Source organism: Erithacus rubecula (assembly GCF_903797595.1).
Source record: "Erithacus rubecula genome assembly, contig: scaffold_629_arrow_ctg1, whole genome shotgun sequence".
Classification (NCBI taxonomy): domain Eukaryota; kingdom Metazoa; phylum Chordata; class Aves; order Passeriformes; family Muscicapidae; genus Erithacus; species Erithacus rubecula.
Genome location: NW_027635710.1, coordinates 6,483 through 28,839, shown reverse-complemented (window position 1 = coordinate 28,839; position 22,357 = coordinate 6,483). Strand labels below are relative to the sequence as shown.

Genomic DNA, 22,357 nt, shown 5'->3' with positions numbered 1-22,357 from the left:
TCCGTGAGGGAAATTCCAAACTTTTCCCTTTTTTCCCGCTCCAGAGGGAAAAAGAGAAATTCCTGGGCACTTTCGGGTTCGGCGGGTTCCGGCTGCTCCCGCTGAAATGTTAATTTTGATTTTGGGGGGTCCAGGAGCTCTGTGTGGTGATCTTGGTGGGTGCGGGATGGGGATAATGGGGATGGGGACTTTGGGGACAGGATAGGGACAGTGGGGATGGAGATAGTGGGGAGAGGATGGGGACAGTGGGGAGGGGATGGGGACATTGGCGACAATGGGGACAGGATGAGGACAGTGGGGACGGGATGGGGACATTTGGGACAAGATGGGAATCTTGGGTGTGGGATGGGGACAGTGGGGATGAGATGAGGACAGTGGGTGTGGGATGGGGACATTGGGGATGGGGACAGTGGGGACAGGTTGGGGACACTGGTGCGGGATGGGGACACTGGTGCGGGATGGGGACACTGGTGCGGGATGGGGACATCCAGGACACCCAACACCAGGGGACAACGATGCCCCGGGCTGTGCTCACACCCCCCCCAAGCTTTCAGACCATCCTGTTGCATTTTCCCATCTTTAAAAGATTTTTTTGCCATCTCCACCCATCTTTTTGTCCCCACTGCAGCTTCCAGGTGGTTTTTTCCCATCCAAATGCAAACAAGGAGATTTGTGGGGGGAACAGCAGCCACCTTCCTGCGATCTTCCCCTTCTCCATCCTCCTCCTCCCGTCTCGCTGGACACCCAACGGAGCATCCGGTGACAACTCAGGGGTCCCACCCGCGGTGCCACCCCGGGCTGGCGACAGCGAGAGCCCGCGGGGAGCCGCGTGAGCACGAGGAGTACAAATCCTCCCGGGAGGAGAAATCCTGCTCGGGGTATTTACTCAGAGCCGGCTCCTCGCTGAGCAAACAGCCGGGATTTCCTTAAATGTTAAACACAAAAGTTGCTCTTTGGGTTTCTCTTCCCGGGGTTTGAGGGATGGGGCGGGAGGGGTGGGATGGGGATGGGGGTTCCTGATTTCGCCCCATGGGGGTGAGAGCTCGGGGTTCGGGTTTTGGGGTCACGCGGCTGAGCCCTGGCCATCCCTGACATCAGCATTCCTGCAGGATTTGCTTCCGCAGCAGGAAAAGTGGGAAGAGCCGGGCCGGCCGCACCTGGGAAAGCTCAGCTGTCCCCAAAATCCCCCCGCGGCAGGGACAGGACACAGCTCTGCTCCTCTGGGGCTGTCACCGCTGTCCTTGGCACACGCAGGGGACACGTCCCCAAGGCCCCGCTCCTGTCCCCACCCCGGTCCGTGCCCCCCGCCCCTCACCCCACACCCGGGAAGATGCTGAGCCAGCAAAAAGTTTCTCCCCGGGGCAGGACAAGCGCCAGCCCCACAGGCGGTGTCCCCTCGCAAGGTCCCCGCAGCCGGGCGGTGTCCCCGGGACAGAATCGTTCCCCCCTCCTCGCGATCCGTGAATCCACAACCCAGCCCCGCCGGGATTGAGGCACCTGGGGTGGCAAGAGCATATCGCGACACCGCGGTGTCACCCGCTCGGGATTGAGGCACCCGGGGTGGCACGAGCATATCGCGACACCGCGGTGTCACCGGCATCCGCTCGGGATTGAGGCACCCGGGGTGGCACAGGCATATCGCGACACCGCGGTGTCACCGGGATCAGCTCGGGATTGAGGCACCCGGGGTGGCAAAGGCATATCGCGACACCGCGGTGTCACCCGCTCGGGATTGAGGCACCTGGGGTGGCACAGGCATATCGCGACACCGCGGTGTCACCGGGATCCGCTCGGGATTGAGGCACCCGGGGTGGCACAGGCATATCGCGACACCGCGGTGTCACCGGGATCCGCTCGGGAGGGATCCTGGATCCCAGGTAGGATCCAGCCGGGATTGAGGCAGTCTGGGCTGGCATGGGCACATCGCGACACTGCGGTGCCACCAGGATTGGGTCGGGATGGATCCCGAATCCCAGGCAGGATCCAGCCGGGATTCCCAGGGAATGTGGTGTCACCAGGCAGCGCCCGGTGGTGACAGCGAGGCGAGGGGGGTGGCACAGGGGTGGCGAGGTGACAGAGGTGGCACAGGGGTGGCGAGGTGACAGAGGTGGCCGGGCCACCACGGCCACCAAGGCCCGCATTTCACAGCGGGGGTGTCTCCCCGCAGTCAGGGCGGTGTCACCGTGACGTCCCCAAAGCCACGTGGCTCGGGGGACAAGGAGCGCGTCCCTGTCCCCTCGGTGTCCCAGCCCAACCGGGGGAACGGCAGACGAGAGAAATTTAAAATAACTCCGGTGCAAAACGCCCCCCACAAACCCCCCCAGCAAAGCCAGGCGAACATTTTCACATCTGTCACTCGCTGTCACCTCATGAATAATTCATCCCGCTCATGAATATGCAAAGCCGGGGCTGGTGATTAGCTTGAGCTGAAACCGAGCTTAATTCCACACAGGCCGCCGGGACCACCCGGCCAGTTTGGGGGTCACCTGTCCCCCCCAGCCCGCCCCGAGCCTGGGATGGGGTGGGGGAGGGGGGGTGGTGATTCGGGGGTCCGCAGGGAGCTGAGGGGACATTCGGGACAGCGCTGGGGACACGGGATGGGTGGCAGCACACAGCGGGCACTGCCCACCCACCCGGGCATCCCGGATGCAGGGGGACATTGGGGGTGCCACCCACTCTTTGGGGGTGCCACCAGCTGTCCCCACGCACACCTCAACCCCCCGTGACCTCTGCTGTCCCTGCAGTGCCACCAACACACGCGCGACATCCCGCTGCCCACCCCCTCGGCCTGTCCCCCCCCTCCCACCCCCCATCACCGCTGCCACATCGGGGGCTGCTCCTGCACCCCCCAACCCCCAAACCCGAGCGCCCCCTCCCCACACACAGCACCCACCTCCCTCCCAGGGGGAGCGGGGTGTCCTGGGGGGTGTCCCCGGGCCGGGGGTGTCCCCCGGGGCTGCGCGGCCGCGGCAGGAGCCCGGCGGCGGGGCCGGCTCGGCGTCCCCTCCTCTCTGCCCACAACAAAGGAATTCTGCAAACCTTCGCTGCCGTCACATCTCGCAGGCAACGTGATGCTCCCCGCTCCCCCCAGCCTGCCGGAATAAATTAGCACCTCGGCAAACTGTGATCCCGTCCAATATGGGCCCTTTGCCGGGTGCGATTTTTATTAGGCAGACAGTCTGCAGCCTTTATTTTAGAATTTGCTCCTCTTTTTTTTTCTTAAATTAAAAAAAAAAATATATATATTTTTTGCCCCGCTTTCTGCCTCTCCCCGGCAAAGTCCAAAGCGCCGCGGGAGCCCCAGAGGCGGCTCAGCATCGCTCCACACGCTGGGAGCGATCCCGACACCGCGCCCGGTGCCCAAAACCGGGAGGAGATCCCCGGGCCGGTGGGCCTGGCACGGATCCTGGCCGCTGGCACCGCTGTCCCACCGATTTTGGGGTGGCCTTATCCGCACCCGCATCCATCCACCCATCCAGGCCTCTCCACGCTGTGTCCCCAAGCTGGGGACATCCTGGAGATGGCACGGAGTGCCCGGCGCTCTGCCAGCCCCCTGGTAGCCAGGGCCACCCCGGGATAGCGACATTCCCGGCTCCCGACCCGCCAGGGAGCCACCAGTGTCACCAGTAAGGCTGTGGCACCGCTGGTGGCACCCTGGTGGCACCCACTGCTGGCCTGCCACCCCTCGCCACCTCTGCTCGCCCTCTGCCTCGCTGCCACCTCCCAGGGGGCTCAGGACACGGTGTCGCGCTGTTCCCACGCGTGTCTGTCCCATGTCCCCAGTCCTGGTGATCCCCCAGCCCCTCTCAGTGTCCCCAGCCCTTGAGAGCTCCGCTCCTCGCGGTGTCCCCCTGTCCTGCTGTCCCCACAGTGCCAATGGCCACGCCCCCATTGTCCGGCTGTCCCAGTGCCCCTGATCCCCGCAGTGTCCCCTCCAGCCCAGCACCGCCATCCTGACAGCTCCCTGTCCCCTCGGTGTCCCCAGCGTGTCCCCTCAATGTCCCCCACGCCAGCGCCACCATCCCTCACCTGGGGGGTGTCTCCCCACACCGAGTGTCCCCCTTCCCCACCGCGTCCCCAGCCCGGATCTGTCCCGCTCCGGTGTCACCATCCTCGGTGTCACCGTCCCCATCCCCGGTGTCACCGTCCCCATCCCCGCCACCGGGACCCGCATTCCCCAGCCTGGATCCATCCCGCTCCTGCCGCGCTGCCGCCGGTGTCGCTGCCGGTGTCACCGCCCCCATCCCCGTCCCCGCAGCGGTGCCAGTGCCGGTGTCACTGTCCCCACCGCCACCACCGGGCCCCGCATTCCTGCAGCCCCCGCAGCCCCGCCGCGTTCCCAGCCCGGATCCATCCCGGTACCGCTAGCGGTGTCAGTGTCCCCCCATTCTCAGCCCGGATCCAGCTCTCTCCCGGTACCGGTACCGGTGTCAGTGTCGCTGTCCCCATCCCCCCCATCCCCAGCCCGGATCCAGCCCTCTCCCGGTGCCGGTACCGGTGTCACTGTCCCCATCACTTCCATCCCCAGCCCGGTATCGGTACCGGTGTCAGTGTCCCCTGCATCCCCAGCCCGGCTCCAGCCCGGTACCGGTACCGGTGTCAGTGTTCCCATCCACCCCACCCCCAGCCCGGATTCAGCTCTCCTCCCTCCGTAGCGCTGCCGGTGCCGGTGCCGGTGTCGGTGCCGGTGCCGGTGCCAGTGTCGCTGTCCCCATCCCCCCCGCCCCCGGCACGGATCCGTCCCGCTCCCGTCGCAGCCGTGCCGGTGTCCCCGTCCCCACGGCGCCCCGCAGCGGGGGCGCTGCCGCTGCCGGTGCCGGTGTTGGTTCCGGTGCCGGTGCCGGTTCCGCACGTACCTGGTTCGTGCTCAGCGCGCGCCGGGACTCATCGCCGCCGGTAGATCCGATCACCCCCCGTCGGTACCGGAGGCTTAAGAACGGGGCTCGGAGAGGGGGGCAGCGGGCCGGACCCCCTCCTCCCTTCCCCCGGAGGGGGCCGAGCCGGGCCGGGCCGGGCCAATCGCGGCTGGCGGCGGGCGCGGCCCCCCCCCGTTCCCTCCCCGCCGGTGCCGCCGGTGCCGCCCGCCCGCACCTGCCCGCAGCGGCGGAGAACCCGCGCCCGCTCCGCGCTGCCCGGCGCACGGCGAGGGGCGGCCGCGCATGCGCCGCCCCCCCAAACCCGGGCAACCCCCCCCCAAAAAAAAATCAGGGCCGCCCCCTCCTCATCAATTCTTCCACCCAGCTCAGCGTGGAAAGGGTTGGGGGTCCCTATAATGAGGGGGCCCGCGGAATAGGGGGGGGCTGTGATGGGGGTGGGGTCGCTAAGAGGATGTGGGGGGGTCGCTGTGATGGAGGCAGGAAGGGAAGGGGCTCAAAGGGATTTTTTTGGGGTGTTTTCAAAAAGAGGAGCATCTCCCAGCCCCTCCGCACCCCAAAATTCCCTTTAAGCCATACAGGGAACAGCCCCAACACCCTCCAGCCCCCCCGCGCCCCCCTATGGGGCAGGAATGGGGTGCAGGGGGTGCTGGAAGTTGCTGTGGGTGGATAAAGATTTAAAAAGCCCCAAACCCCCCCAAAAATGAGTGAGACTCCCCAAAGAGCTGCGCTACCAGAGGCGACCCCCAAAACGGGGAAGAAAACCATCACTGAGCTATTAGGGGGGTGTCGGGTTTTTTTGGGGGGGTTGGGGGTCACCTTCCCGCCGCTGCCCGAAGAATGCCAGCCTGTCTCCCACGGCTTGGCACCAAAAAAAGCGACTCGCCCCCCTCCCCATTTCGCCCATAGGATGGATCCGTGGAAACCCGAGAGCAAAGTTCTCATTTCCGACTCCATTGTGCCAGACTTTTCGTGGCGTTTCCTGCCTTTTGTGAGCCCCCCCTGCTCCGGCACAATCCCGGCGTTGCCGGCGCACAGAGCTCCTCTGTTCCCCTCCTTTATGTGGCTGCAGCTGGCGGGCCCGGCCCCGTGGAGGTGCCCGAGCCTGGGGGACACGGACGGGGGTCGCCGTTCCCTGTGAGGTTTGCCAAGGGGAAATTAGGGAGAGGGTCTCAGGGGGTTTGATATCCCGGATTTTCCCAGCTCGCAGAGGATGCGGACACCCCACAGATTTCATGTAGGGTGAACCCGGGCTGGGTTTTGGGGTTTTTGGAAGGAGGGTGTGGCTCCGTGAGGTGGGGTTGGTTCTGAAATCCTCACCTGGGATGTGGCACGGGAATCGCGCACCCCCAGCCCCAAATCCTTCCTCCCGCTCTTGACCTTCCCGAATTTCACCTGGAACCCAGCATGGACCAGGTGGGAATTCCCAGTGGGAATGTCAGGTCGCCCCAGCACCTCGCACGTGTTATCCATCCCAAAAAACTCCACCACAGCCTCTCGCAGCCTGACCCCGACCCTCGAAAGGGACCCGGCCTCAAAGATGGGGGAGTGGGGACCTCGGGCCACTCCCCAGGGGACACCGAGCCCCGCAGAGGCACCGGGGAGGTGTCACCGGCCGTTTTTGTGACAGGGGAAGGTGCTGGCAGTGGCCGAGCCGGGCTCTCGTCTCAAGTGCAGATGGATGTCACAGCAGCCACCCGCCAGCGCGGCTCGGGGACCCGGGTGCCACCGACACCTCTCCCCCCTCTCGGGCAGCTGCTCCGTGCTCGGGGACGCGCTGGGGACCAGCTCCTCCAACTGGCACCAGTTTGGCGTCCCAGTGTCCTCGCCGCAGCTGGGAGGTGACTTCACCGGGTTTCACCGCGCTCGGAGCCCAACATCCTGCCAAGGCCGAGCCGAGCTGGGGTGGCAGAGCCAGCGCTGGCACCGAGCGGTGTCCCAGTGTCGCCAGGGTGGGGTTCCCCGCGTGGTTGGGGTGACCCCGGGACATTGTGGGGTGACCCCATTCCTCGGTCCCACTCCCCAGGCCCCAACCCCGGCAGGATGCGCGGCGGTGTCTGCGCAGGGCAGAGCGGGGACTGCGCGTCTTTTTGAGCCCGAACGCCGGGATTCTGGTGAAATCCTGCAGCAGTGTTGCCGTGACGACCCTCCCGCAGTTTCCATCCAGAGATGTTTTCCTTTGTTGTGACAGGGACACGGGGAGCGGCCGCGGGCGGTTGGGGTGCGGTGACAACGCCGGGGGGTTCCCGCTGCGAGGGGCGGGGACGCGGCACCGCCCTCGGGGACCTGGGGGTGTCCCCACTGCTGCTTTGTCCCCAAACAAGCACAGGGACAGTGGGAGAGGTGACATGAGTTTGGTAGGTCTCAGCCAGGTCTTGCTGCCATCACAATAGAGAGTGACAAGGGACAGGTGTGGGGACACCCGTGGGGACACAGGGGTTGGTTCTGTGGTGGGTCTCACAGGACAGAGCCAAACTGGGCGGGTGGCGAGGCCGAGCTGCTCATTTGGGGTGGTGGCACCGTGGCCGAGGTGCTGAGGGACACCGCGGTGTCGCGGAGCCTCGCTGGGCACAGAGGGGACCCGGAGACCCCCCGGTGTCCCCGGCCGGGCGCGGGGTGTTCGGGGGGACCCCATCCCGAGCCCCACGGAGCCGCTTGTTATTCCGCTCAGCTCCGCCGGCGGCTAATGAAGCCCGTTCCAGGAGAGCTGCCACATTCATCAGGATTGCAGCTCATTAACGAGGCCTCTGCCACCGCAGCTGGGGCCAGCGCTCGGGGCACTGGCACGGGGACAGACGGACGGACGGACGGACAGGAGGATGGGGAGATGCGGCTCTGCCCGTCCTAGCGGAGCTGCCGGGCTGGAGCTGGGCAGGACGGCTCAGGCAGGGATGTGGAGGGGACAGGGGGACGCCAGAAGGACGGAACCTCTTTTGTGCTGTCCCTGTCGCCTCGCCGCGGCACGGAGGGCACAGAAGGGGCTGCAGGGTCCCCTCGGGGACGCGGCCGCGCTGCCCTGGCCAGGCCCAGGTTCCCCCCGAAGCCACGGGCAGCGTGCATTGATTTTATTTGCGGTTTCCATGGAAACTGCCTCCTTCCCATCCCCCTTCCGGCAGCCGGACCCGCTCCTTCCCCCTGGGGCAGCGGCCACCCCGCACCTGGGACACGGAGGGGACACGGAGGGGACACGGAGGGGACACGGAGAGGACACCGAGGGGACACGGGATGGGACACGGGCGATCCCCGCGGTGGCCACGCCACCAGCGCACCCCTGTGCGTGATTTTGGGCTGGCACGGGACACGGGGGACACCGGCCACAATCAGCAGCGGGGCTGGCAGGACGCCGCGCTGGCTCATTAACCAGGGTGCTAATTGTCCCGGGCGGGGACACCGAGCTGCATCTCCCGTCAGCAAAGCCAAGCTCATTACCGGCACACGCCACCCTCACACCTGCTCACAGCGATGTGACACGCGACAGGCACTCACGGAGTGGTGACACCGCTGGGGACACTGCAGCAACACCGGTGCCCTCACCCCTGGGGACTAAACGCCAGTTTGTGGCTTAAAACAAGCCTTATAATAAATTAATGACAATTATATCATTTACTCATCCCCTTCCAGGGGGATGCACCCACGGCCACCCTGCCCTGCTCCTTCCCAGCGCCGAGATGCCACCACTTTGTCACTTGGCGTGGATGACAAACGACATCTGGCTGCTCCAAACCCTTCTTCAACCCCCGCGGCACCCCCGTCCTGTGCGCTCGGGGGAATTCGGATAAATAATGCAGGCACGGAGAACAGGCAGAGCCCTGTGCGGGTGCGCCCTGAATTCCGCACCCCCCGGCCATCCCCGGGGGCTTTACACGGAAGTGGAAATCAATCGGCACAAGTAATTAATGGGCACAACACCCGCTCTTTCTTCGGAAGCGCCGGCCGGGGATGCTCGGCAGAAGCCACACGGCCGCCACCCGCCGCACAAAAGGCAGCGAGGGCCATCGCTTCCTGCGCCGCCAGCACCGCGGGCCCCGGGGCGAGCGGGGGTCTTGGAGCCGTGCCCGAGCTGGCCTTGGCACCAGCCTCGCCATCAGCTCCTGGATGCGATGGAAAAACCTCCCCGGGGCGCGGCGGAGCGCCGGGCTGGACCGCAGCCGGGAATCGCGGCCAGAGCCGGCACGGCACGGCCCGGCACGGCAGCGCCGCGTTCCTCGACAGCGAGGAAGGTGCGGAGGCCGAAGATCCCTGGGCTGGGGGGTTGCTCCTCGGTTCTGCAGCTCTGGAGGGTCTGGGGTTCACTGGGATGCTCCCGGTTCCCATTGAACAGAGGGGTCGGGGGTCACCGGGATCCTCCTGGTTCCCAAAACTGGAGGATCGAGGATCACTGGGATAGATCTCCAATTCCCAGTGAGCAGAAGGGTCGGGGGTCACTGGGATCCCCATTCCCAGCACTGGAGGGTCGGGGGGTCACTGGGATCCCCATTCCCAGCGCTGATGGGTCGGGGGTCACTGGGATCCCCATTCCCAGCGCTGATGGGTCGGGGGGCCACTGGGATCCCCGTTCCCAACACTGGAGGTTCAGTGGTTCACTGGGATCCCCATTCCCAGCCCTAGAGGGTCGGGGGGTCACTGGGATCCCCGTTCCCAACACTGGAGGGTCGAGGTTCACTGGGATCCCCATTTCCAGCACTGGAGGTTCAGGGGTTCACTGGGATCCCCATTCCCAGCACTGGAGGGTCGGGGGGCCACTGGGATCCCCGTTCCCAACACTGGAGGTTCAGGGGTTCACTGGGATCCCCGTTTCCAGCACTGGAGGGTCGGGGGGTCACCGGGATGAGGAGGGGGACGCTGCCGGCAGGCGCGCGCGGGAGGTGACGCGCACGGCGGTGGCAGAAGGGGCAGCTCTGTCCCCAGACGCGCAATTAGCCCAGGGGCAAATGAGGCTCCTGCGGTTTTTGACCCAATTTCTCAGGCGAAACTCGACGGGGGAAGGAGGGGAGGGAGGATAAGGAGGAGGAAAGCAGAGCCGGTCACGCGTGTGCTGCTGTGTCGCGTGTCCCCGCGGGTGTGCGCACAGGCGTGTGACATGTGTGACATGTGTGTGCGGGCGGCAGCGTGTCCCCAGCCGGGACCGAGCCCCGGGGCGGGGATGGGGATGGGGACAGGGATGGGGATGAGGAGGGGGCGGTGGCTTCGCAGCTTTCTCCCGGTTTATTTTTGCCGGTGCCTGAGCTGAGGCGGCCTCGGCGCGGCCGCCGTGACTCACCCGGCACCGGGAGCTCTGCGGGGCTGCGGAGCCGGGGGCTGCGGTGGGCAGGGGTGTTGGGGTGAGCAGGGAGGAGCAGGGATTCAGGGATGAGCAGGAATGCTGGGGAGAGCAGGGATGTTGGGATGAGCAGGAATTCAGGGATGCTGAGCCAAGCAGGGACATTAGGATAAGGAGGGATGCAGGGATGAATGGGGATGTTGGGGTGAGCAGGCATTCAGGGATGAGCAGAGATTCAGGGATGAGCTGGGATTTTGGGATGAGCAGGGATGTTGGGGTGAGCAGAGATGAGCAGGGATGTTGGGGTGAGCAGAGATTTTGGGGTGAGCAGGGATTTTGGGGTGAGCAAGGATGTTGAGGTGAGCAGGGATTCGGGGATGAGCAGAGATTCAGGGAAGTTGGGGTGAGCATGGATGATCAGGAATGCCGGGGTGATAAGTGATTTTGGGGTGAGCAGGGATTTTGGGGTGAGCAAGGATGTTGAGGTGAGCAGGGATGCTGGGATGAGCAGGGATTCAGGGATGTTGGGGTGAGCAGGGATGCTGGGATGAGCAGGGATTCAGGGATGTTGGGGTGAGCAGGGATGCTGGGATGAGCAGGGATTCAGGGATGCTGGGATGAGCAGGGATTCAGGGATGTTGGGGTGAGCAGGGATGCTGGGATGAGCAGGGATTCAGGGATGTTGGGGTGAGCAGGGATGCTGGGATGAGCAGGGATTCAGGGATGTTGGGGTAAGCAGGGGTGATCAGGAATGCCGGGGTGAGAAGGGATTTTGGTGTGAGCAGGGATTTTGGGGTGAGCAGGGATTCAGGGATGCTGAGCCATACAGGGACGTTAGGATTAACAGGGATGCAGGGATGAGCGGGGATGCTGGCATGGAAAAGGACGCAGGGCTGAGCAGGGAGATGCCGGGATGGAGGGAATCAGGGATGCAGGGACGAGCTGGGAGGAGCAGCAGTGCCGGGCTGTGGAAGGATCCTGGGATCTGCAGGGATTCAGGGATGCAGAGATATGCAGGGATGTGTAGAGATCTGCAGAGATTTGCAGGCATGTGTGGGGATGCAGGGATGCAGGTATGTGCAGGGATTCAGGGATTCCGGGATGCAGGGATTCAGGGATTCAGGAATGCAGGGATTCCGGGATTCAGGAATGCAGGGATTCCGGGATGCAGGGATTCAGGAATGCAGGTGTATGCAGGGATGCAGAAATTCAGGAACGCAGGGATTTGAAGGGCTGCAGGGAAGTGCAGGGATGCAAGGATTCAGGGATTCAAGAGTGCAGGGATGTGCAGGGCTGTGCAGGGTTTCAGGAATGCAGGATTTCAGGGATTCATGAATGCGGGAATCCCTCTCCCTCTCTCCCTCTCCCTCTCCCTCTCCCTCTCCCTCTCCCTCTCCCTCTCCCTCTCCCTCTCCCCCAGTGTCACCTGCAGAGCTGCCCAGGAAAGGTCCCCGCGCCCCCCACCCGGGTCCCCCCACCACCGGGAAACGAGGGGGGAATCCCCCGTTCCCAAAGACACGTGGGGACCGGCACCGGGACCGGCACCGGGACCGGCACCGGGACCGGCACCGAGGCGTTTTTAGGGGGGCGAACACGGTGGGAGGGGGCTGTGGATGCGCAGGGGTCGCGGGGGGCGCAGGGGGCACACGGAGCCGCCGTCCCCGAGTCCCCGCGGTGCCGAGGGCGGTACCGGACACCGGGAACGGGGCGGCGGCTCCGCCTCTTCCTGCGGCGGGCGGTGAGTGCGGGGTGGCCCCGGTGGGACCGGGAGGGGGCTGGGGAGCGGCCCCCGGGGGTCACCGGTGCTGGCCGGGGGTCCCCGGTGCTGTGCGAGGGTCCCCAAGGCTGTCCGGGTGTCAGCGGTGCTGCTCGGGGCGGTCCCGGTGCTGTCCGATGGTGCCCGGGGGTGTCCGAGGCTCCCCGGTGCTGCTCGGGGGGGTCCCAGTGCTGCTCGGGGGGTCCCCAAGTGCTGCTCGGGGGTCCCCAATGCTGTACAGGTGTCCCCAAGTGCTGCTCGGGGGGTCCCCAAGTGCTGCTCGGGGGTCCCCAATGCTGTACAGGTGTCCCCAAGTGCTGCTCAGGGGTCCCCAGTACAATCCAAGGGACCCCATTCCTCCTTAGATGTCCCCATTCCCACCCAAGTGTCCCCAGCACTGTTTGGGTGCTCCCAGCACTGTTTTTGGGTGTCCTCATTCCCTCCCAGGTGTCCCCATCACTCTTTTGGGTGTCCCCATCACTGTTTTGGGTGTCCCCATCACTCTTTTGGGTGTCCCCATCACTGTTTTGGGTGTCCCCAGCACTCTTTTGGGTGTCCCCAGCACTGTTTTGGGTGTCCCCATCACTGTTTTGGGCGTCCCCATCACTCTTTTGGGTGTCCCCAGCACTGTTTTGGGTGTCCCCCTCCCTTCCCGGCTCTCTCCTCAGCAGCCATGCCGCCCCTGGAGCCCCTGGTCTGTGCCCAAACGGCCACGCGGTGAGTCCTGACCCCTCCCCACTGTCACCCGCTGTCCCCTGCCATGCCCTGATGTCCCCAGGGGGTGGTGGCACTGTCCCCTGCCATGCCCTGATGTCCCAGGGTCGGTGTTGGCACTGTCCCCTGCCATTCCCTGATGTCCCAGGGGTTGGTGGCACTGTCTCCTGCCATTCCCTGATGTCCCCAGGGGGTGGTGGCACTGTCCCCTGCCATTCCCTGATGTCCCAGGGGTGGTGGCACTGTCCCCTGCAGGGTGAGCTCCGTGCTGAACCGGGATGTGAAGCAGTTTGGGAAGCAGCACCTGTTTGATGGCAGCGAGGAGACCTGCTGGAACTCAGACCAGGTGTGGGGACACAGACAGGGACACAGGAGCTGTGCCACCCCCCCTGTGTGCCCCCTGTGACACTCCTGTCCCCTCCCAGGGCACATCCCAGTGGGTCACCCTGGATTTCCCCCACCCTGTCAAGGTCTCACAGCTCCACATCCAATTCCAGGGGGGATTTTCCAGCCAGCTGTGCACGCTGGAGGGTGAGGATTGCTGGGATTTACTTGAGTTTACCCACACCTGGATCCTGCAGGTGGGAGGGTGAGGATTCTTGGGTTTGGGGTCCTGCCTCAGTTTACCCACAGCTGGATCCTGCAGGGTGGGAGGGTGAGGATTCTTGGGTTTGGGGTCCTGCCTCAGTTTACCCACAGCTGGATCCTGCAGGGTGGGAGGGTGAGGATTGCTGGGATTTACCTGAGTTTACCCACACCTGGATCCTACAGGGTGGGAGAGGGAGGATTGCTGGGATTGGGGTCCTCCCTCAGTTTACCCACAGCTGGATCCTACAGGGTGGGAGGGTGAGGATTCTTGGGTTTGGGGTCCTGCCTCAGTTTACCCACAGCTGGATCCTGCAGGGTGGGAGAGGGAGGCTCAGAGCAATTTATCAGCTCTTCCCAAATATCCAAGAGGGCTTCAGGAGCACCTGGAACAGCTCTGTGGGTGAATAAAAAGGAACTGGGTGCTGGGGGGAACCAGGAAAGATTTTGGGACAGCACCTGGGAACACCTGGAGCAGCTCTGTGGGTGAATCAAGTGGAGCTGGGTGCTGATAGGAACCAGGGAAGATTTTGGGAGAGGAGCTGGGAGTCTCTGGGTACCGATTCCCATGAGGGAAGATTTTGGGACAGCACCTGGAGCAGCTCTGTGGGTGAATAAAAAGGAATTGGGTGCTGGGGGGAACCAAGAAAGATTTTGGGACAGCACCTGGAGGCTCCTGGGAGCACCTGAGCCTCCCCCCTTCCCTCCCCAGGCTGCAGGACAGGTGAGGAACTGGTGAAAATATCCGAGCTGTACCCCCAGGACAACCACGCCATGCAAATATCCTTTCCCAGGATGATGGTTTGGGGAGATGGGGGGTGGAATTTGGGTTTTTTTTTTTTTTTGGGAATTCTGCTGCTCAGGGTGGGTGTGGGCATCCCAATGTCAGTGTTGTTCCTTCACTGGGAATCCTGCACAAATTCCAGGTGGAGGAGACAGTGCTGGATAAACTGAAAATCACCTTTGGGAGCAGCACGGATTTTTTTGGGAGGATTGTGGTTTATCACCTGGGGGTGCTGGGGGAGAGGCTCTAAGGGGGGATGTCCCAAATTTTGGGGACTCTGAAAATCCCCCTGTCTCATGAGGTGACACTGGAGGCTGTGGTGGTGCACAGGTGTGCAATGGGATCAATAAAATATATTTTAAGAGATTATTTTAGATCTTAAAAAAAGATTATTTAGATCTTTCCTGGCTGAATGAGCCCTCAGGGGTTTGGCTTCAGGACAAAGAGGAAAAATTTCTGTTCCCTGTGTTGTCACCTTCCTGAATTCCTTGGGATGGCAGTGACAGAATCCTGCAGGATATTTTATGGGAATTTCCCTTCCCCAAAGGACAGCTCTGGACAGGAATTCCAAAACTCTGAGGGGCAAATTTTCACCCAGTTTGTCCCAAAAACTGGGATTTGGATAGGCTAGGGAAGCAGATTTGGCTTCACAGAACTGCTCCCAAATTTAATTCCAATGAAGAGTTTAATTCCAACAGAAAACATGGAGCAGCAGAGCCCAGCCAGGGCTGGAATTCAGTCCCTGGATTTTAGGAGAGGCTTGGATCCACACAGGGCAGAAATTCCTGGATTTCACCACAGTGAGCCTGGGGAGAGCTGGAGCTGCTCCTTCATTTCTTCCTCTTTTTCTTATTCTGGAAGAGCTTCAGGATGTGATTCTCAATCACCTGCTGGACTGAGGGAGGGAGGGACAGAGCTGGATCATTTTCCTCTTGTTTTCTGAGGGGAAATCCTGGTTTTCTGAGTGAAATCCCCATTTCCTGAGGTGAAAACCCCATTTTATGAGGAGAACCCCCATTTCCTGAGGAGAACCCCCCATTTCCTGAGGTGAACCCCCCTTTTTATGAGGAGAACCCCCCCTTTTATGAGGTAAAATCCCTCATTTCCTGAGGAGAACTCCCCATTTTATGAGAACCCCCATTTCCTGAGGTGAACCCCCCCTTTTATGAGGAAAACCCCCATTTCCTGAGGTGAAACTCCCATTTTATGAGGAAAACCCCCATTTCCTGAGGTGAACCCCCCATTTTATGAGGAAAACCCCCATTTCCTGAGGTGAAACTCCCATTTTATGAGGAAAACCCCCATTTCCTGAAGTGAACCCCCCCTTTTATGAGGAAAACCCCCCATTTTATGAGGTGAACCCCCCCTTTTATGAGGAAAACCCCCCATTTCCTGAAGTGAACCCCCCCTTTTATGAGGAAAACCCCCATTTCCTGAGGTGAAACTCCCATTTTATGAGGAAAACCCCCATTTCCTGAAGTGAAGCCCCCTTGTATGAGGAGAACCCCCATTTCCTGAGGTGAACCCCCCATTTTATGAGGAAAACCCCTTATTTTATGAAGTGAACCCCCCATTTCCTGCGTTGAACCCCCCATTTTATGAGGAAAACCCCCATTTCCTGAGGTGAACCCCCACTTCCCCAGGCTCACACTTGCCTTTCTTGTGTCCCAAGGCCACGGCCAGGTCCATGGGGGTGTACCCCGAATCCGCCTCCTCCGTCAGGTCAGCGCCGCCGGCTGTGGGGCCCCAAGGGGGATAAAAAGGGACCCCAAAATCTGCCCCAGCCCCCCCAGGTTCCCCTCCCCATTGCAGGGAACTGGGATCACCCCTCTGGAGAGGGATTTTCGGGCCTTACCCAGCAGGGCCTCCACACACTTGACGTGGTTCCCGCGCACGGCGTAGAGCAGGGGGGTGCCCCCGTTCTGTGGGGGGATGGAAAAGTCATTAGTGAGTGTTAATGAGTGTTAATGAGTGTTAATGAGCTCACACAGCTCTTGCTTTTGCCCGGGATCCCTCAGGAGTGTCCTGGGATTATCCCTTTTCACCCTGTGCCAGCTCTGGGCTGGGATCCCTTTCCAGATTCTCCCAATTCTAGAGTGGATCTCACTGGGATCCCATTCCAGCCTCTCCCAGTTCCAGACTGGGATCCCATTCCAGCCTCTCCCAGTTCCAGACTGGGATCTCATTCCAGCCTCTCCCAGTTCCAAACTGGTTTCCCATTCCAGCCTCTCCCAGTTCCAAACTGGGATCTCATTCCAGCCTCTCCCAGTTCCAAACTGGGATCTCATTCCGGCCTCTCCCAGTTCCAAACTGGGATCCCATTCCAGCCTCTCCCAGTTCCAAACTGGGATCTCATTCCAGCCTCTCCCAGTTCCAGACTGGGATCCCATTCCAGCCTCTCCCAGTTCCAAACTGGGATCTCATTCCGGCCTCTCACAGTTCCAGACTGGGATCCCATTCCGGCCTCTCCCAGTTCCATACTGGGATCCCATTCCAGCCTCTGCCAGTTCCAAACTGAGATCCCATTCCAGCCTCTCTCAGTTCCAAACTGGGATCCCATTCCTGCCTCTCCCAGTTCCAGATTGGGATCCCATTCCTGCCTCTCCCAGTTCCAAACTGGGATCTCATTCCAGCCTCTCCCAGTTCCAGACTGGGATCTCATTCCAGCCTCTCCCAGTTCCAAACTGGGATCCCATTCCAGCCTCTCCCAGTTCCAGACTGGGATCTCATTCCAGCCTCTCCCAGTTCCAAACTGAGATCCCATTCCAGCCTCTCCCAGTTCCAAACTGGGATCCCATTCCGGCCTCTCCCAGTTCCAGATTGGGATCCCATTCCAGCCTCTCCCAGTTCCAGACTGGGATCTCATTCCAGCCTCTCCCAGTTCCAGACTGGGATCCCATTCCTGCCTCTCCCAGTTCCAAACTGGGATCTCATTCCAGCCTCTCCCAGTTCCAGACTGGGATCTCATTCCAGCCTCTCCCAGTTCCAGACTGGTTTCCCATTCCAGTCTCTCCCAATTCCAGACTGGGACTCACTGGGATCTTATTCCAGCCTCTCCCAGTTCCAGACTGGTTTCCCATTCCAGCCTCTCCCAATTCCAGATTGGGACTCACTGGGATCCCATTCCAGCCTCTCCCAATTCCAGATTGGGACTCATTTGGATCCCATTCCAGTCTCTCCCAGTTCTAGGCTGGTGTCCTCTGGCCATGCTGGTGGCTCTGGGCAGGTTTCTCTTGGTGTCCCTAATGTCCCTTGTGTCCCCTCTGTCCCTCTGCCACCTCCGCCCCCTCTCTCCCCTGTGTCCCCTCTGTCCCCCTGCTCTCTCTGTCCCTCTGCCCCCTCTGTCCCCTGTCCCCCCTGTCCCCTGTCCCCTGTCCCGTGCAGTGGCCCTCACCCAGTCGTAGGTGTTGATGTCCACGTCCCTGGCCAGCAGCAAGGTGACGATGTCGGTGTAGCCGCCCATGCTGGCCAGGGCCAGGGCGCTCTCCCTCTCCTTGGCCAGCGCGTGGGGATCGGCGCCCTGGGGACACGGGGACACGGGGACAGAGGGGACAGTGGGGACAGTGGGGACACGGGGACAAGGGGACACGGGGACAGAGGGGACACGGGGACAGAGGGGACACAGGGGACAGTGGGGACACGGGGGACAGTGGGGACAGAGGGGGCACGGGGACAGTGGGGACACAGGGGACAGTGGGGGACAGTGGGGACACGGGGGACAGTGGGGACACAGGGACATGGGGGACAGAGGGGACACAGGGGACAGTGGGGACATGGGGGACAGTGGGGACAGAGGGGACACAGGGGACACAGGGGACACAGGGGACAGTGGGGACACGGGGGACAGTGGGGACACAGGGGACAGAGGGGACAGTGGGGACACGGGGGACAGTGGGGACACAGGGGACACGGGGGACAGTGGGGACACAGGGGACAGTGGAGACACAGGGGACAGTGGGGACACAGGGGACAGTGGGGACACAGGGACATGGGGGACAGAGGGGACACAGGGGACAGTGGGGACACGGGGGACAGTGGGGACACAGGGGACAGTGGGGACAGTGGGGACACAGGGGACAGTGGGGACACAGGGACATGGGGGACAGAGGGGACACAGGGGACAGTGGGGACATGGGGACACAGGGGACAGTGGGGACACAGGGGACAGTGGGGACACTGCCCTCTGCCACCTTCCCACCATCCCTGCACCCCCCGTTCTGTCCCCTGACCAAAATCTTTACTGGGAATGTTTTAATTTCCTTCCAGTATCTCAGGTGAGGCTTAAAAACCCCATTTGAGTGCTGATGGATCCCTTCTTTAAAAATTGATTTCCATGAAAAATCTCCCCGTTCTCCCAGCCCTGCCAGCCACAGATCCCTCCTGGAATTCATTAAAAATCTTTTATGGATCTCCCCACCATTTATTTTGAGGTTTTTGGTTGTGTGTTGCAGTTTTCCTGCTCTGTTTTTGAGAGAGATGCCAGGATAAAAAGCAAAGGGAGATCTCAGGATAAAAAAAGGGAAATTTAAGGATTAAAATCAGAGGGAGATCCCAGGATTAAAAAGAGAAATCCCAGGATGAAAGAGGGAGATCTCAGGATAAAAAAGGGATCTCCCAGGATTAAAAAGGAAAATCCCAGAATGGCAAAGGGAGATTACCAGATAAAAAACAGAAGATCCCAGAACAAAAAAAAAAAAAAAAAAAAAAAAAGAAATTCCAGGATTAAAACCAGAGGCAGATTCCAGGACAATAAAGGGAAATCTTAGGATGAAAAAGGGAGATTCCAGGATAAAACAAAGAGGTCCTGGAATAAAAGAGGGAAATCCCAGAATAAAAAAGGGAGATCCCAGATTTAGAGCCAGACCCCAGGATTTAAACCAAACCCCAGGATCAGAGGCAGACCCCAGGATTTAAACCAAACCCCAGGATTTAAACCAGACCCCAGGATTTAAACCAAACAGAATTAGAGCCAAACCCCAGGATTAGAGGCAGAGCCCAGGATTTAAACCAGACCCAGGATTTAAGCCAGACCCCAGGATTAGAGCCAAACCCCAGGATTTAACCAAACCCTAGGATTAAAGCCAAACCCAGGATTTAACCAGGCCCCAGTATTTAGGCAGAGCCCAGGATTAGAGCCAGACCCCAGGATTTAAACCAGACAGGATTAGAGCCAAACCCCAGGATTTAACCAAACCCCAGGATTAAAGCCAAACCCAGGATTTAACCAGACCCCAGGATTTAAACCAGACCCCAGGATTTAAACCAGACCCCAGGATTTAACCAGACCCCAGGATTTAAACCAGACCCCAGGATTTAACCAGGCCCCAGTATTTAGGCAGAGCCCAGGACTTAGGCAGAGCCCAGGATTTAGGCAGAGCCCAGGACTTAGGCAGAGCCCACTGTGGAGGCCCTGCAGGGCTGGGAGGTTCCTGGGCTCACCCACTCCAGCAGGTGCCGCACGGTCTCGATCTCCCCAAAAGCTGCAGCCCAGATCAGGGGGGTGAAGCCTCTCTCGTCAGGTTTGTTCACCAAATTCTCACCTGGGGGAGGTGACAACAGCAGCTGAACCCCCCCTGAGCTCCCACTTCAACCAGCAAGAGCTGGGAAACCACCTCAGGGATGGCTGGAATTGAACAAAATGATTTTTGAGGTTTTTTTCTATCTCCAAAACTGGAAAAATCTCCCCCAAAAACCCCAAATTTCATTGTTTTGTGAGGGTTTGGGGTCACCAGAGGGACACCAACCTTTCCTCAGGTGCTCCTTGAGCTGGATGAGCTCCCCTTGGGCAGCCAGCTGGTGGCTCAAAAAATGATTTTTGAGGATTTTTTTCCCATCTCCAAAACTGGAAAAATCTCCCCAAAAAACCCCAAATTCCAGTGGTTTTGTGATTGAGGGTTTGGGGTCACCAGAGGGACACCAACCTTTCCTCAGGTGCTCCTTGAGCTGGATGAGCTCCCCTTGGGCAGCCAGCTGGTGGCTCAAAAAATGATTTTTGAGGATTTTTTTCCCATCTCCAAAACTGGAAAAATCTTCCCCAAAAACCCCAAATTTCATTGTTTTGTGAGGGTTTGGGGTCACCAGAGGGACACCAACCTTTCCTCAGGTGCTCCTTGAGCTGGATGAGCTCCCCTTGGGCAGCCAGCTGGTGGCTCAAAAAATGATTTTTGAGGATTTTTTTCCCATCTCCAAAACTGGAAAAATCTCCCCAAAAAACCCCAAATTTCATTGCTTTGTGAGGGTTTGGGGTCACCAGAGGGACACCAACCTTTCCTCAGGTGCTCCTTGAGCTGGATGAGCTCCCCTTGGGCAGCCAGCTGGTGGATGGACAGTGCTGGAAGAGACAAATCCATCAGGGAAAAGAATCCCCTGAAAAATTTTGGGGATGGGAGGTGCTCCCAAAAAATCCTGGGGTGACCCCAGCCCCTCCTCTGATGTCCCCATGTCCCCTTGGGCAGTGCTGGAAGAGATAAATTCATCAGGATAAAATAATTCCCTGAAAATTTTGGGGGGTGGGCGATGTCCCCCTGTCCCCTTGGGTTGTCCCCTGTGTGTCCCCTGTCCCCTGTTTATCTCCTGTGTGTCCCCTGTGTGTCCCTGTCCCTGTGTGTCCCTGTCCCTGTGTGTCCCCTGTCCGCTGTGTATCCCCTGTGTGTCCCTGTGTGTCCCCTGTGTGTCCCCCTGTCCCCTGTGTGTCCCTGTGTGTCCCCTGTGTGTCCCCTGTGTGTCCCTTTGTCCCCCTGTCCCCTGTGGCACTCACTGTCCAGCGTGGCCGGCAGTGCCTGTGTGTCCCTGTCCCCAGTGTGTCCCTGTGTGTCCCTGTCCCCTGTGTGTCCCTGTGTGTCCCTGTCCCCTGTCCCTGTGTGTCCCTGTGTGTCCCTGTCCCCTGTGTGTCCCTGTGTGTCCCTGTCCCCTGTGTGTCCCTGTCCCCTGTGTGTCCCCTGTGTGTCCCTGTGTGTCCCTGTGTGTCCCTGTGTGTCCCTTTGTCCCCCTGTCCCCTGTGTGTCCCTTTGTCCCCCTGTCCCCTGTGGCACTCACTGTCCAGCGTGGCCGGCAGTGCCTGTGTGTCCCTGTCCCCAGTGTGTCCCTGTGTGTCCCTGTCCCCTGTGTGTCCCTGTGTGTCCCTGTCCCCTGTGTGTCCCTGTCCCCTGTGTGTCCCCTGTGTGTCCCTGTGTGTCCCTGTGTGTCCCTTTGTCCCCCTGTCCCCTGTGTGTCCCTTTGTCCCCCTGTCCCCTGTGGCACTCACTGTCCAGCGTGGCCGGCAGTGCCTGTGTGTCCCTGTCCCCTGTGTGTCCCTGTGTGTCCCTGTCCCCAGTGTGTCCCTGTGTCCCTGTGTGTCCCTGTGTGTCCCTGTGTCCCAGTGTGTCCCTGTGTGTCCCAGTGTGTCCCTGTGTGTCCCCTGTCCCTGTCCCCTGTGGCACTCACTGTCCAGCGTGGCCGGCAGTGCCTGTGTGTCCCTGTCCCCTGTGTGTCCCTGTCCCCAGTGTGTCCCTGTGTGTCCCTGTGTGTCCCTGTCCCCTGTGTGTCCCCCTGTCCCCTGTGTGTCCCTTTGTCCCCTGGCACTCACTGTCCAGCGTGGCCGGCAGTGCTGACACCTCGTTGCCCCTCTGGCGGTTGGTCAGAGTGTTGGAGTGTTTCAGGGGGAAACCTGCAGCACAAACAGCCAGGGCTGGATCCAGCCTGGGAATCTGGGGGGCTCTCTGTTAATTTGGGGTTATTATCTATTAATTTGGGGTTATTCTCTATTAATTTGGGGTTATTCTCTATTAATTTGGGGTTATTCCCTGTTAATTTGAGTTTATTCTCTATTAATTTGGGGTTATTCTCAATTAATTTGGGTTCATTCTCAATTAATTTGGGGTTATTCTCAATTAATTTGGGTTCATTCTCTATTATTTTGGGTTTATTCTCAATTAATTTAGATTTATTCTCAATTAATTTGGGTTCATTCTCTATTAATTTGGGGTTATTCTCAATTAATTTGGGTTTATTCTCTATTATTTTGGGTTTATTGTCTATTAATCTGGGTTCATTCTCTATTAATTTGGGTTTATTCTCTATTAATTTGGATTTATCCTCCCATGATTTCCCATGGGTTTTACTGGGACAAATCCAAGGAAAATGAGATTTCCCATGGTTTTTAATGGGAAAAATCCAGGGAAAATGAAATTTTTCCATCTCCAATTCCAGCATTTTCTCAGGGAAGGCAAGAGGAACCAGCACCAAATTTTGGGATTGGGATTGGGATGGGATTTTCCACCCTTGGGCCTCTTCCCTGGGATTTTTGGGATGAGACCTCCCAGGGATTTTCCACACTCACCATCCAGGGACTCGCTGCCACTCTGGGAATCCACGGAATTCCTCAGATTCTCAGCTCCACCTGCAAC

The 22,357-nt window shown here is 60.2% G+C and overlaps 2 protein-coding genes across 3 annotated transcripts; one reads left to right on the top strand and one right to left on the bottom strand.

Annotated features, from left to right (window-relative positions):
• Window positions 1-12,537: 12,537 nt before the first annotated feature.
• Window positions 12,538-14,259, top strand: NR2C2AP (nuclear receptor 2C2 associated protein). Of its 2 annotated transcripts, none has more exons than XM_079332929.1 (5): window positions 12,538-12,607; window positions 12,860-12,950; window positions 13,075-13,135; window positions 13,902-13,970; window positions 14,108-14,259. In XM_079332929.1, exons 1-5 carry the CDS (start codon window positions 12,564-12,566, stop codon window positions 14,221-14,223), a joined length of 381 nt encoding a protein of 126 aa, XP_079189055.1. In that variant the 5' UTR covers window positions 12,538-12,563; the 3' UTR covers window positions 14,224-14,259. The 2 variants fall into 2 exon arrangements, with proteins under 2 accessions (XP_079189055.1, XP_079189054.1); XM_079332928.1 differs by having other exon boundaries at window positions 13,030-13,135.
• A 380-nt stretch (window positions 14,260-14,639) lies between these two features.
• On the bottom strand, window positions 14,640-22,357 carry RFXANK (regulatory factor X associated ankyrin containing protein; the record flags this gene model as incomplete). The annotated part of the gene is made up of 9 exons (XM_079332930.1): window positions 14,640-14,763; window positions 14,795-14,868; window positions 15,629-15,709; window positions 15,829-15,895; window positions 17,368-17,493; window positions 19,413-19,513; window positions 20,239-20,304; window positions 21,538-21,618; window positions 22,291-22,357. Coding segments are annotated over 8 exons (654 nt in total), but the record flags the coding sequence as incomplete, so codon positions are not given.

What these genes read in the sequence shown, in the direction of transcription:
- NR2C2AP (XM_079332928.1), top strand. Translation starts at nt 12,564, where the DNA reads ATGCCGCCCCTGGAGCCCCTGGTCTGTGCCCAAACGGCCACGCG. An exon ending in CCAGCTGTGCACGCTGGAGG is followed by an intron (nt 13,136 to 13,901) that starts GTGAGGATTGCT and finishes TTCCCTCCCCAG; the next exon opens with GCTGCAGGACAGGTGAGGAA. An exon ending in GGACAACCACGCCATGCAAA is followed by an intron (nt 13,971 to 14,107) that starts TATCCTTTCCCA and finishes GAATCCTGCACA; the next exon opens with AATTCCAGGTGGAGGAGACA.